General features: G+C 36.7%; 1 protein-coding gene across 3 annotated transcripts in view; it reads left to right on the forward strand.

Moving 5' to 3' along the window:
- The window catches only part of LOC132559923 (suppressor of tumorigenicity 7 protein homolog), a 97,442-nt gene that overhangs the window by 62,311 nt on the left and 19,914 nt on the right, over positions 1-15,217 (forward strand). For all 3 annotated transcript variants that reach the window (XM_060224553.1, XM_060224554.1, XM_060224555.1), the window contains exons 7-9: positions 2,238-2,337; positions 9,955-10,052; positions 15,011-15,125. In XM_060224553.1, coding sequence (XP_060080536.1) covers positions 2,238-2,337; positions 9,955-10,052; positions 15,011-15,125 — 313 coding nt within the window. The remainder of the gene's footprint in view (positions 1-2,237; positions 2,338-9,954; positions 10,053-15,010; positions 15,126-15,217) is intronic.

A 15,217-nucleotide genomic window follows, 5' to 3' on the forward strand; every position in this document is an offset into this window, starting at 1 on the left:
GTGAAATTTTTCAGACTGGGGGCGATTAATAGAACACAAAATTTCATAATTTGTTGGTTGTGACATACCATGGCTGCCACTTAAAAACATTGTTTAACAAACTAACAAATTACTCAGCAAAGAATGCATTTGAAAATTGCAGTAATTCCAACATCGTTGTAGCTTTAAACATTGTTGTCAATTGCATTCTGATAACATGAATTCTTGTATGAAATGACACAATGTCAATTATGTCAGCTTCAGTCAAAAACGTACAATGTTCATCATTGCTTGTAGGCCTAGTTTGCATAACAAAATAAAAAACACAGGGGTCTATAAGCCAGTCTGTTTCTTAATAAATCCCACATACCTGATAACAATGTCTGGGACAAAACAAAATTACGAGACTGCTTTCTAGCTTAAAGTAATCGCCTTCGCAGAGGAGAAGGGTAAACATGCTGCCACGAAAGTGTTTCGTGTTGACAGAAAACGAGTGCGAGACTGGTGTCAAAATGACGAAAAATTAAAAAATCTTTCTAAAACATCTAAACGCTGTAAAGGAGGTGGGAGGCATGTCAGATATGAAGATATTGACAAAAATCTGATGAGATAGCTACAGGACAGACAGGAGGCTGGAATACGAGTGACTGGGAAAGCATTGCAGTTTGAGGACCTGCGTATGCATAAGGAAAATGGTAGTCAATCGTTCAAAGCCTCATATGGATGGTTTTCTAAATTCAAAAAGAGACATAACATTTCGTTCAGGCGATCTACGCATGTGGCACAACATGAAGTTTCATTAATTGATGGTCATATTGATAGTTTTTTTAATTTCGTGTTAAGAATGCGTCGGCTACGTTCAGGCGATCTACGCATGTGGCACAACATGAAGTTTCATTAATTGATGGTCATATTGACAGTTTTTTTAATTTCGTGTTAAGAATGCGTCGGCTACGAGAATACCCGGATAGCCATATCGCTAACATGGACGAAACCCCGGTGTGGTTTGACATGCCAGGAAAATCGACATTGGCAATAAAGGGGGAAAAGGAGGTCAGAGTTTACAGTACTGGTCACGGAAAACAAAAAATAACGGTGACACTGGCAGCATATGCCGATGGGACTAAAATTGCCGCCCTTGTGCACATGCCAGGCATTGGTCCCCTTCCGAAAGATGACATACCAAGTGGTATTGTGGTATACATGTACGGGGCCGGACAAAAAATCCTGGGCAAAAGAGGAAAGTATAAAATTTTGGTTAAAAAAACTCTGGGGTGTGAATAATACAGCTAGGCGATTATTAGTATGGGACGCTTTCCGTGGTCATCTTACTGAAGATGTAAAAAAACTGGTTCGTCAAAAATCTAATTCAGACATCTGTGTTATACCCAGAGGATGTACATGTATGCTACAGCCAGCCGATGTGTTGTGGAATAAACCCTTCAAACAAAAACTTGGAGAGTTGTATGACGAATGGTGTTTCAGTGGCCCCATTGAGAAAACCAAAGCAGGGAATCATAAAGCCCCATCTAAAGCTGTAATGTTGTCTTGGGACAAGACAGCATGGGATAGCATTAGCCCGGACACAATCAGAAGATCGTTCAAAAAATGCGGTATCACAAATTCGCTGGACGGTAGCGAGGATCATATTTTCAAGCATGATTCTGACGATGAGGAATTCCAGGGGTTTAGTGAAAAGGATGTCCAAGCTGCAGATGACATTTGGCAAAATTTAATGGGTGATGTGAACGCGCCTTCTATTCCACACATAGAACTGAGTGAAAGCGAGACTGGCGAAAGTGAAAGTGAAGACAGTAGTTCGTACGGCAGTCCCGGCCGTTAGGCCTGCAGTATATTGAAATGAACCGTGGATTAAATTGATATTACTTGTGTACATGTCGTGACAGTGTAATTTTCTTGTGCCAAAATTCATTTGTTCATGTCCATGGATACCAGGAATTTAAAATTTATTAAAAGGTAAGCTTTGTAACCTGACTCCTGAGTTGTTGAAATTTACTGAGGAAACAGGTGGGGGGGCGTTTATTAGAGATGGGGCGTTTATTGGAATAAATACGGTATCTAGTTTACATCTCACCAGTTTGTTACATGTTTGTATTACAGACAAACTCAGGTCTGTTATATGTCATACATATCGAGTTTACATCTCACCAGTTTGTATTACAGACAAATTCAGGTCTGTTATATGTCATACATATCTAGTTTACATCTCACCAGTTTGTTACATGTTTGTTTTTCAGGCAGAAAAAATGTTTAAACAAGCGTATAAAGCTGCAGAAGTGAATTATAGAAAATCTCAACAAACACAACATCAGAGCTCACAACACGAGTCCACACATCGTAAGTTATTTTTTTATTTCAAAATTTCATTCAGATATTTTAAAATTCAATATAAAATTCAGTAGTACTGTATATTGCTCTTACAGACAGTTTAAACCCTGTTACCCTTTTGGTACATCTCCACTCTCTTCTCTGTCCTTTCTCTTGTAGCATAAGAAAATAAAGACAAAGATTAATTCACCAGCTCTGTAACAGTCAGTTACTGCAGGTATCCAAGGGTCTCAAGCTTACTGTTACCATGGGTGTAACAGTCGGTGTCCCAGTGTTACAGCAGGTATCCAAGGGTCTCAAACTTACTGTTACCATGGGTGTAACAGTCGGTGTCCCAGTGTTACAGCAGGTATACAAGGGTCTCAAACTTACTGTTACCATAGGTGTAACAGTCGGTTTCCCACTGTTACAGCAGGTATCCAAGGGTCTCAAACTTACTGTTACCATGGTTGTAACAGTCGGTGTCCCAGTGTTACAGCAGGTATACAAGGGTCTCAAACTTACTGTTACCATGGGTGTAACAGTCGGTTTCCCACTGTTACAGCAGGTATCCAAGGGTCTCAAACTTACTGTTACCATGTGTTTATCCCACCTCAGCCCATGTATGATAGACATGTCCCATGTGGAACACCCATGGAGGATAAATCTATCCCACATGACTGCACTCGGTGACCTCAGTCGGCTATCACAACTGACTCAAACCGACGAGTGGATGCTTTGTTTGCAGGTTCCGTAATGCTCGACTGTAACACCACAGTTAACATTAACTATATCAATCCTTGTCCAGTGAACACAAATAAACGTCGGAGGATCATCTATGACTCTGATTCTGAATGAACACACGCGTGACACTCGCACCATTGCAATTTTTCGCGCGCATAAACAATTGATGTCATTATAAACTGGGAAATCCCCTTTTTGTCCATGACATCGCGGCAAGCCTACCCTCACAGAGTTAAATGTTGTTCAATACAAGTATTTCCATGTATCTATCTCTAATTAAAATATTTAATTTCCACAAAATTAATATTTCTAATGGTTATTCATATTGCGTTTGTAGTCTGTCATTTTTGCTCTCGAGGAAGAATGTAGAATTTTGGAAACGTGAATGGTGATATTCATGCGCCATTCAGACGCTTGTACCGTGGGATTTTTTTTTTATGTCGTGGCAGAAATAATGGGGTGGGAGAAAAATAATCAACCCCTACCCTCAGAGGATGTGACAGAGAAATCTCCAACCCTCGGGGTGATTTTTTTGTAGTCGGCAGAGCCTCGGGTTAGACAACAACAAAAATCACCCCTCGGGTTGGAGATTTCTCTATCACACCCTCAGGGTAGGGGAAGATTCTATTAGTAACAGTCGGTGTCCCAGTGTTACAGCAGGTATCCAAGGGTCTCAAACTTACTGTTACCATGGTTGTAACAGTCGGTGTCCCAGTGTTACAGCAGGTATACAAGGGTCTCAAACTTACTGTTACCATGGGTGTAACAGTCGGTGTCCCAGTGTTACAGCAGGTATACAAGGGTCTCAAACTTACTGTTACCATGGGTGTAACAGTCGGTGTCCCAGTGTTACAGCAGGTATCCAAGGGTCTCAAACTTACTGTTACCATGGGTGTAACAGTCGGTGTCCCAGTGTTACAGCAGGTATACAAGGGTCTCAAACTTACTGTTACCATGGGTGTAACAGTCGGTGTCCCAGTGTTACAGCAGGTATCCAAGGGTCTCAAACTTACTGTTACCATGGGTGTAACAGTCGGTGTCCCAGTGTTACAGCAGGTATCCAAGGGTCTCAAACTTACTGTTACCATGGGTGTAACAGTCGGTGTCCCAGTGTTACAGCAGGTATCCAAGGGTCTCAAACTTACTGTTACCATGGGTGTAACAGTCGGTGTCCCAGTGTTACAGCAGGTATACAAGGGTCTCAAACTTACTGTTACCATAGGTGTAACAGTCGGTGTCCCAGTGTTACAGCAGGTATCCAAGGGTCTCAAACTTACTGTTACCATGGGTGTAACAGTCGGTGTACCAGTGTTACAGCAGGTATCCAAGGGTCTCAAACTTACTGTTACCATGGGTATTACTGGTGGTACTGTCAGTCACACAAATGTGATTACTGTGGAATATCACAAGATGATTGATTACATTAATAAAAAGAACAATGCCAGCAATATATCACACTATATCACAACTGTGAAAAGTTAGAGATGTTGAGATTATTTGTCAATGATGATCAATGTTTAATTCATTTCTTTTATTCTGTTTATAAACAATTTCATGGTCTGCTGCTTATAGTGTTATCTTTATCTGTCATTCCATCACCATGTGTCTGCTCTTTAATGGATGCCACCATGAAAGTTGGTATATGGTTTATACAATGATAATATGCAGGTCAGCTTCAGATTTGGTTACGGACTAATAACTTTTTAGCTAAATTTTCACATTAGCCTTATCAAACTCAAGTGGGTTATATGATAATGTAGTGGGTGTATTATTACATATTCAACAAAGAAAATAATGCAGGCAGGATTTCTGTTTTATTTTGTAGTGGGTGTATTATTACATTATTACACTGACAGCTAGGTAGTTATATGATAATGTAGTGGGTGTATTATTACATTATTACACTGACAGCTGGGTAGTTATATGATAATGTAGTGGGTGTAATATTACACTGACAGCTGGGTAGTTATATGATAATGTAGTGGGTGTAATATTACACTGACAGCTAGGTAGTTATATGATAATGTAGTGGGTGTATTATTACATTATTACACTGACAGCTGGGTAGTTATATGATAATGTAGTGGGTGTATTATTACACTAACAGCTGGATAGTTATATGATAATGTAGTGGGTGTAATATTACACTGACAGCTAGGTAGTTATATGATAATGTAGTGGGTGTAATATTACACTGACAGCTGGATAGTTATATGATAATGTAGTGGGTGTAATATTACACTGACAGCTGGGTAGTTATATGATAATGTAGTGGGTGTATTATTACACTAGTTATATGATAATGTAGTGGGTGTATTATTACACTGACAGCTGGATAGTTATATGATAATGTAGTGGGTGTATTATTACATTATTACACTGACAGCTAGGTAGTTATATGATAATGTAGTGGGTGTATTATTACATTATTACACTGACAGCTGGGTAGTTATATGATAATGTAGTGGGTGTATTATTACATTATTACACTGACAGCTAGGTAGTTATTATATGATAATTACACTGACAGCTGGGATATTTTTGACATTGGTTATGCCGGGATATAATGTAGTGGGTGTATATTAACAGCGGAGTTACTAGCTATGTGTGCTAGAAAGCTGGGTCGAACAAGAGAGGCAGTTATGCGAGAGGTAGGCTATGATGTTATTCAACAGCTGGGTAGTTATATGATAATGTATGATATTTTGTCAGCGTCCATATGGCATCTCACAAAAACTTCATTGGTATTACACTGTACAGCTAACTAGTTATATGATAATGTAGTGAGTTATTATTACATTATTACACTGACAGCTGGGTAGTTATATGATAATGTAGTGGGTGTAGACATTATTAACATTAGGGTTTGTTATCTCTCACTGACAGCTAGGTAGTTATATGATAATGTAGTGGGTACATTATTACACTGACAGCTGGGTAGTTATTAATTAGTGGGTGTATTATTACACTGACAGCTGGGTAGTTATATGATAATGTAGTGGGTGTAATATTACACTGAAAGCGTGTTAGATATATGATAATGTAGTGGGTGTATTATTACATTATTACACTGACAGCTGGGTAGTTATATGATAATGTAGTGGGTGTATTATTACATTATTACACTGACAGCTGGGTAGTTATATGATAATGTAGTGGGTGTATTATTACACTGACAGCTGGGTAGTTATATGATAATGTAGTGGGTGTATTATTACATTATTACACTGACAGCTGGGTAGTTATATGATAATGTAGTGGGTGTATTATTATTATTACACTGACAGCTGGGTAGTTATATGATAATGTAGTGGGTGTATTATTACATTATTACACTGACAGCTGGGTAGTTATATGATAATGTAGTGGGTGTATTATTACATTATTACACTGACAGCTGGGTAGTTATATGATAATGTAGTGGGTGTATTATTACATTATTACACTGACAGCTGGGTAGTTATATGATAATGTATGTATTATTACACTGACAGCTGGGTAGTTATATGATAATGTAGTGGGTGTATTATTACATTATTACACTGACAGCTGGGTAGTTATATGATAATGTAGTGGGTGTATTATTACATTATTACACTGACAGCTGGGTAGTTATATGATAATGTAGTGGGTGTATTATTACATTATTACACTGACAGCTGGGTAGTTATATGATAATGTAGTGGGTGTAATATTACACTGACAGCTGGGTAGTTATATGATAATGTAGTGGGTGTATTATTACATTATTACACTGACAGCTGGGTAGTTATATGATAATGTAGTGGGTGTATTATTACATTATTACACTGACAGCTGGGTAGTTATATGATAATGTAGTGGGTGTATTATTACATTATTACACTGACAGCTGGGTAGTTATATGATAATGTAGTGGGTGTATTATTACATTATTACACTGACAGCTGGGTAGTTATATGATAATGTAGTGGGTGTATTATTACATTATTACACTGACAGCTGGATAGTTATATGATAATGTAGTGGGTGTATTATTACACTGACAGCTGGGTAGTTATATGATAATGTAGTGGGTGTATTATTACATTATTACACTGACAGCTGGGTAGTTATATGATAATGTAGTGGGTGTATTATTACATTATTACACTGACAGCTGGGTAGTTATATGATAATGTAGTGGGTGTATTATTACATTATTACACTGACAGCTAGGTAGTTATATGATAATGTAGTGGGTGTATTATTACATTATTACACTGACAGCTGGGTAGTTATATGATAATGTGACAGCTAGGTAGTTATATGATAATGTAGTGGGTGTATTATTACATTATTACACTGACAGCTGGGTAGTTATATGATAATGTAGTGGGTGTATTATTACACTGACAGCTAGGTAGTTATATGATAATGTAGTGGGTGTAGCTGGGTAGTTATATGATAATGTAGTGGGTTACATTATTACACTGACAGCTAGGTAGTTATATGATAATGTAGTGGGTGTATTATTACACTGACAGCTGGGTAGTTATATGATAATGTAGTGGGTGTATTATTACATTATTACACTGACAGCTGGGTAGTTATATGATAATGTAGTGGGTGTAATATTACACTGACAGCTGGGTAGTTATATGATAATGTAGTGGGTGTATTATTACATTATTACACTGACAGCTGGGTAGTTATATGATAATGTAGTGGGTGTATTATACACTGACACATTATTACACTGACAGCTGGGTAGTTATATGATAATGTAGTGGGTGTATTATTACATTATTACACTGACAGCTGGGTAGTTATATGATAATGTAGTGGGTGTATTATTACATATTACACTGACAGCTGGGTAGTTATATGATAATGTAGTGGGTGTATTATTACATTATTACACTGACAGCTAGGTAGTTATATGATAATGTAGTGGGTGTATTATTACATTATTACACTGACAGCTGGGTAGTTATATGATAATGTAGTGGGTGTATTATTACATTATTACACTGACAGCTGGGTAGTTATATGATAATGTAGTGGGTGTATTATTACATTATTACACTGACAGCTGGGTAGTTATATGATAATGTAGTGGGTGTATTATTACACTGACAGCTGGGTAGTTATATGATAATGTAGTGGGTGTATTATTACATTATTACACTGACAGCTAGGTAGTTATATGATAATGTAGTGGGTGTATTATTACATTATTACACTGACAGCTGGGTAGTTATATGATAATGTAGTGGGTGTATTATTACATTATTACACTGACAGCTGGGTAGTTATATGATAATGTAGTGGGTGTATTATTACATTATTACACTGACAGCTGGGTAGTTATATGATAATGTAGTGGGTGTATTATTACATTATTACACTGACAGCTGGGTAGTTATATGATAATGTAGTGGGTGTATTATTACATTATTACACTGACAGCTGGGTAGTTATATGATAATGTAGTGGGTGTATTATTACACTGACAGCTGGGTAGTTATATGATAATGTAGTGGGTGTATTATTACATTATTACACTGACAGCTAGGTAGTTATATGATAATGTAGTGGGTGTATTATTACATTATTACACTGACAGCTGGGTAGTTATATGATAATGTAGTGGGTGTAATATTACACTAACAGCTGGATAGTTATATGATAATGTAGTGGGTGTAATATTACACTGACAGCTGGGTAGTTATATGATAATGTAGTGGGTGTATTATTACATTATTACACTGACAGCTGGGTAGTTATATGATAATGTAGTGGGTGTATTATTACACTGACAGCTAGGTAGTTATATGATAATGTAGTGGGTGTATTATTACACTGACAGCTAGGTAGTTATATGATAATGTAGTGGGTGTATTATTACATTATTACACTGACAGCTGGGTAGTTATATGATAATGTAGTGGGTGTATTATTACACTGACAGCTGGGTAGTTATATGATAATGTAGTGGGTGTATTATTACACTGACAGCTGGGTAGTTATATGATAATGTAGTGGGTGTATTATTACATTATTACACTGACAGCTGGGTAGTTATATGATAATGTAGTGGGTGTATTATTACACTGACAGCTGGGTAGTTATATGATAATGTAGTGGGTGTATTATTACACTGACAGCTAGGTAGTTATATGATAATGTAGTGGGTGTATTATTACATTATTACACTGACAGCTGGGTAGTTATATGATAATGTAGTGGGTGTATTATTACATTATTACACTGACAGCTAGGTAGTTATATGATAATGTAGTGGGTGTATTATTACATTATTACACTGACAGCTGGGTAGTTATATGATAATGTAGTGGGTGTATTATTACACTGACAGCTAGGTAGTTATATGATAATGTAGTGGGTGTATTATTACATTATTACACTGACAGCTGGGTAGTTATATGATAATGTAGTGGGTGTATTATTACATTATTACACTGACAGCTAGGTAGTTATATGATAATGTAGTGGGTGTATTATTACATTATTACACTGACAGCTAGGTAGTTATATGATAATGTAGTGGGTGTATTATTACATTATTACACTGACAGCTGGGTAGTTATATGATAATGTAGTGGGTGTATTATTACATTATTACACTGACAGCTGGGTAGTTATATGATAATGTAGTGGGTGTATTATTACATTATTACACTGACAGCTAGGTAGTTATATGATAATGTAGTGCGTGTATTATTACATTATTACACTGACAGCTGGGTAGTTATATGATAATGTAGTGGGTGTATTATTACATTATTACACTGACAGCTGGGTAGTTATATGATAATGTAGTGGGTGTATTATTACATTATTACACTGACAGCTAGGTAGTTATATGATAATTCATTCAGCTGATATTTTTGACATTGGTTATTTGTTTGTTTTTTGTAGGCCGGGATACCAATGTTATAGTGTATATTAAACGGAGACTAGCTATGTGTGCTAGAAAGCTGGGTCGAACAAGAGAGGCAGTCAAGATGATGCGAGAGGTAGGCTATGATGTTATTCAACTTTTTATGCTCCCATGAAGGGAGTCCATGTAGTTTACGCATTGTCTGTCTGTCCATTTGATTGTCCGTCCGTCTGTCTGTGCATGATAATTTTGTCCGTGGCATCTCACAAAAACTTCATTGGTAGATAGATCTCAATAATGAGAAGGGCAGTGTACAAGAACCATAACTCTCTTTTACATAATTTAGGAGTTATTGAAACTTTAGTATACATTAGTCGTACTAAGAGATTGTACAGTTTACCAAATTATAGGGGCTGTAACTTCTTTATCATAGAATTATCGCCTTTGATTAAATTTTGTTTCGTAATGCACTTTATCAAGGGTTTGTGTAAATCTCTCTGTTGTTCATGCTTTGTCCTTGTTTCACTATTAGTTAGTGGGATTAGCTATATTTGTTTTACAACTATTTTTAAGGCTGTTTTTTACTGTCTCAAGATGTAAGAATACGATATCTGTAACTCTGTGTTACTGGAATTTCTGACAGTAGTCAGCCTCCTATCCATCATCCAGTATCTCAAGTAGAGTTGTTCTCATATCAGTACAAGTGTTTATCTATTTGGTTCAAACTATATAACAAAGAAAAGATAACCGAGCAGTTTTAGAATAATTAAAATTTCTTCACAGGAAAAAATTTACAATGTCATAAAATTTAAGTTGTGTAGCTTAAAATCATTTTGGTACAAGCAATTCATCATGTCAAACACAGTTAACAAACTTTACAGTAGAAATTCTTACATGGCTTAAGATGATTTCAGAAGTGTTAAATAGGTTGGAGGCAGGTATTTATAAGTGTGCTATGAAAGTTCAATATCAACATATAACCCTACAGTTATTACAGCTATGATATATTGTAACCTTCACAAAAGAGGCAGAATATCATCACCTCGTTAAATAACACTGTTGACACGTGTGTATAGTCACAGCTTGTCCTCTATTGATTATGTCCTACAGTTTTTGGATAATCTCTGGAAAATTGGGACATTCCTTTCACATGCATGAGACAGTGAAATCTCTCACGCTACCCTGTGCTTGATTTTTCCGTCTCATCCATCTTTTTTGGTACCTTAATGTACTATTTTGACAAAATCCTGATTGAGGAATATATTCTATTACCTGTATGTGATCAAGATTGATCACTTAGGCAGACATTCTATAACATTTCATTCTTAGCTCTGCCTGGAATGAGTCAAAGTCAGCTCTCCACTGATATGCATTGATCTTGAACAAATCCTATTATTCTGGTGTTGATTTAATCAGCATTTTTACATATATGTCTGGTTTTCATGCAGAAGTTGGAATGTCTCAAAAAGTACTCTTTATTTGAGTGTAGATGCTGCCAATATTAAATATCAACAATACCTCATAGTTGTCTGTCTAGGGATCTGGTTAACAATTGGTGTTCAATCCAGCAGTTGTCAACCAAGAGAGGTGGTTAACAATAGGTGTTCCATCCAGCAGTTGTCTGTCTAGAGATTTGGTTAACAATAGGTGTTCCATCCAGCAGTTGTCTGTCTAGAGATCTGGATAACAATAGGTGTTCCATCCAGAAGTTGTCTGTCTAGAGATTTGGTTAACAATAGGTGTTCCAACCAGCAGTTGTCTGTCTAGAGATCTGGTTAACAATAGGTGTTCAATCCAGCAGTTGTCTGTCTAGAGATCTGGTTAACAATAGGTGTTCCATCCAGAAGTTGTCTGTCTAGAGATCTGGTTAACAATAGGTGTTCCATCCAGAAGTTGTCTGTCTAGAGATCTGGTTAACAATAGGTGTTCCATCCAGAAGTTGTCTGTCTAGAGATTTGGTTAACAATAGGTGTTCCAACCAGCAGTTGTCTGTCTAGAGATCTGGTTAACAATAGGTGTTCAATCCAGAAGTTGTCTGTCTAGAGATCTGGTTAACAATAGGTGTTCCATCCAGAAGTTGTCTGTCTAGAGATTTGGTTAACAATAGGTGTTCCATCCAGAAGTTGTCTGTCTAGAGATCTGGTTAACAATAGGTGTTCCATCCAGCAGTTGTCTGTCTAGAGATCTGGTTAACAATAGGTGTTCAATCCAGCAGTTATCTGTCTAGAGATCTGGTTAACAATAGGCGTTCCATCCAGCAGTTGTCTGTCTAGAGATCTGGTTAACAATAGACATCCAGCAGTTGATATAGTCTAGAGATTGGTTAACAATAGGTGACATATTAGTACAGCATGTCTGTCTAGAGATCTGGTTATCCATAGACTTGATTAGGGTACATGTGGACATATTACAGGATATAGACTTGATTAGGGTACACGTGGACATATTACAGGATATAGACTTGATTAGGGTACATGTGGACATATTACAGGATATAGACTTGATTAGGGTACATGTGGACATATTACAGGATATAGACTTGATTAGGGTACATGTGGACATATTACAGGATATAGACTTGATTAGGGTACATGTGGACATATTACAGGATATAGACTTGATTAGGGTACATGTGGACATATTACAGGATATAGACTTGATTAGGGTACATGTGGACATATTACAGGATATAGACTTGATTAGGGTACATGTGGACATATTACAGGATATAGACTTGATTAGGGTACACGTGAACATATTACAGGATATAGACTTGATTAGGGTACTTGTGGACATATTACAGGATACAGACTTGATTAGGGTACATGTGGACATATTACAGGTGTATGCTTGATTAGGGTACATGTGGACATATTACAGGATATAGACTTGATTAGGGTACATGTGGACATATTACAGGATATAGACTTGATTTGGTGTCTTGTGGACATATTACAGGATATAGACTTGATTAGGGTACATGTGGACATATTACAGGATATAGACTTGATTAGGGTACATGTGGACATATTACAGGATATAGACTTGATTAGGGTACATGTGGACATATTACAGGATATAGACTTGATTAGGGTACATGTGGACATATTACAGGATATAGACTTGATTAGGGTACATGTGGACATATTACAGGATATAGACTTGATTAGGGTACATGTGGACATATTACAGGATATAGACTTGATTAGGGTACATGTGGACATATTACAGGATATAGACTTGATTAGGGTACATGTGGACATATTACAGGTGTATGCTTGATTAGGGTACATGTGGACATATTACAGGATATAGACTTGATTAGGGTACATGTGGACATATTACAGGATATAGACTTGATTAGGGTACATGTGGACATATTACAGGATATAGACTTGATTAGGGTACATGTGGACATATTACAGGATATAGACTTGATTAGGGTACATGTGGACATATTACAGGATATAGACTTGATTAGGGTACATGTGGACATATAACACGATATAGAAGACATAAGAAGACATGTGGACATATTACAGGATATAGACTTGATTAGGGTACATGTGGACATATTACAGGATATAGACTTGATTAGGGTACATGTGGACATATTACAGGATATAGACTTGATTAGGGTACATGTGGACATATTACAGGATATAGACTTGATTAGGGTACATGTGGACATATTACAGGATATAGACTTGATTAGGGTACATGTGGACATATTACAGGATATAGACTTGATTAGGGTACATGTGGACATATTACAGGATATAGACTTGATTAGGGTACATGTAGAGCACAAATAACAGGATATAGACTTGATTATGGTACACGTGGACATATTACAGGATATAGACTTGATTAGGGTACATGTGGACATATTACAGGATATAGACTTGATTAGGGTACATGTGGACATATTACAGGATATAGACTTGATTAGGGTACATGTGGACATATTACAGGATATAGACTTGATTAGGGTACATATTATGTAGGGACATATTACATATTACAGGAGGATGTAGGATATAGACTTGATTAGGGTACATGTGGACATATTACAGGATACAGACTTGATTAGGGTACATGTGGACATATTACAGGATATAGACTTGATTAGGGTACATGTGGACATATTACAGGATATAGACTTGATTAGGGTACATTAGGGTACATGTGGACATATTACAGGATATAGACTTGATTAGGGTACATGTGGACATATTACAGGATATAGACTTGATTAGGGTACATGGGACATATTACAGGATATAGATAGGTGACTGGTGGGCATATTTAGTCTTGATTAGGGTACATGTGGACATATTACAGGATATAGACTTGATTAGGGTACATGTGGACATATTACAGGATATAGACTTGATTAGGGTACATGTGGACATATTACAGGATATAGACTTGATTAGGGTACACGTGGACATATTACAGGATATAGACTTGATTAGGGTACATGTGGACATATTACAGGATATAGACTTGATTAGGGTACATGTGGACATATTACAGGATATAGACTTGATTAGGTGACTGGTGGGCATATTACAGGATATAGACTTGATTAGGGTACATGTGGACATATTACAGGATATAGACTTGATTAGGGTACATGTGGACATATTACAGGATATAGACTTGATTAGGGTACATGTGGACATATTACAGGATATAGACTTGATTAGGGTACATGTGGACATATTACAGGATATAGACTTGATTAGGGTACATGTGGACATATTACAGGATATAGACTTGATTAGGGTACATGTGGACATATTACAGGATATAGACTTGATTAGGGTACATGTGGACATATTACAGGATATAGACTTGATTAGGGTACATGTGGACATATTACAGGATATAGACTTGATTAGGGTACATGTGGACATATTACAGGTGTAGGCTTGATTAGGGTACATGTGGACATATTACAGGATATAGACTTGATTAGGGTACACGTGGACATATTACAGGATATAGACTTGATTAGGTGACTGGTGGGCATATTACATAATAAGGGTTAGTTTACATTTGGAATGATATTATTTTCATTTTTTTCAGCTCATGAAAGAATTTCCAATGTTGAATTTATTCAACATTCATGAAAATCTTATAGATGCTTTATTAGAGCTACAGGCCTACGCAGATGTACAAGCTGTTCTAGCAAAATATGATGGTAAGTACTTATTGATGTACAAGTTAATGGCCACTGGTTATCAAGTAGCAGTTAAATCTAATGATGGGTACTTATTAATGTACAAGTTAATG

The sequence above is a fragment of the Ylistrum balloti genome, unplaced genomic scaffold (assembly GCF_031769215.1).
Source record: "Ylistrum balloti isolate Yb309-2 unplaced genomic scaffold, AGI_CSIRO_Ybal_v1 Utg370996, whole genome shotgun sequence".
In the NCBI taxonomy this organism is placed as follows: Eukaryota; Metazoa; Mollusca; class Bivalvia; order Pectinida; family Pectinidae; genus Ylistrum; species Ylistrum balloti.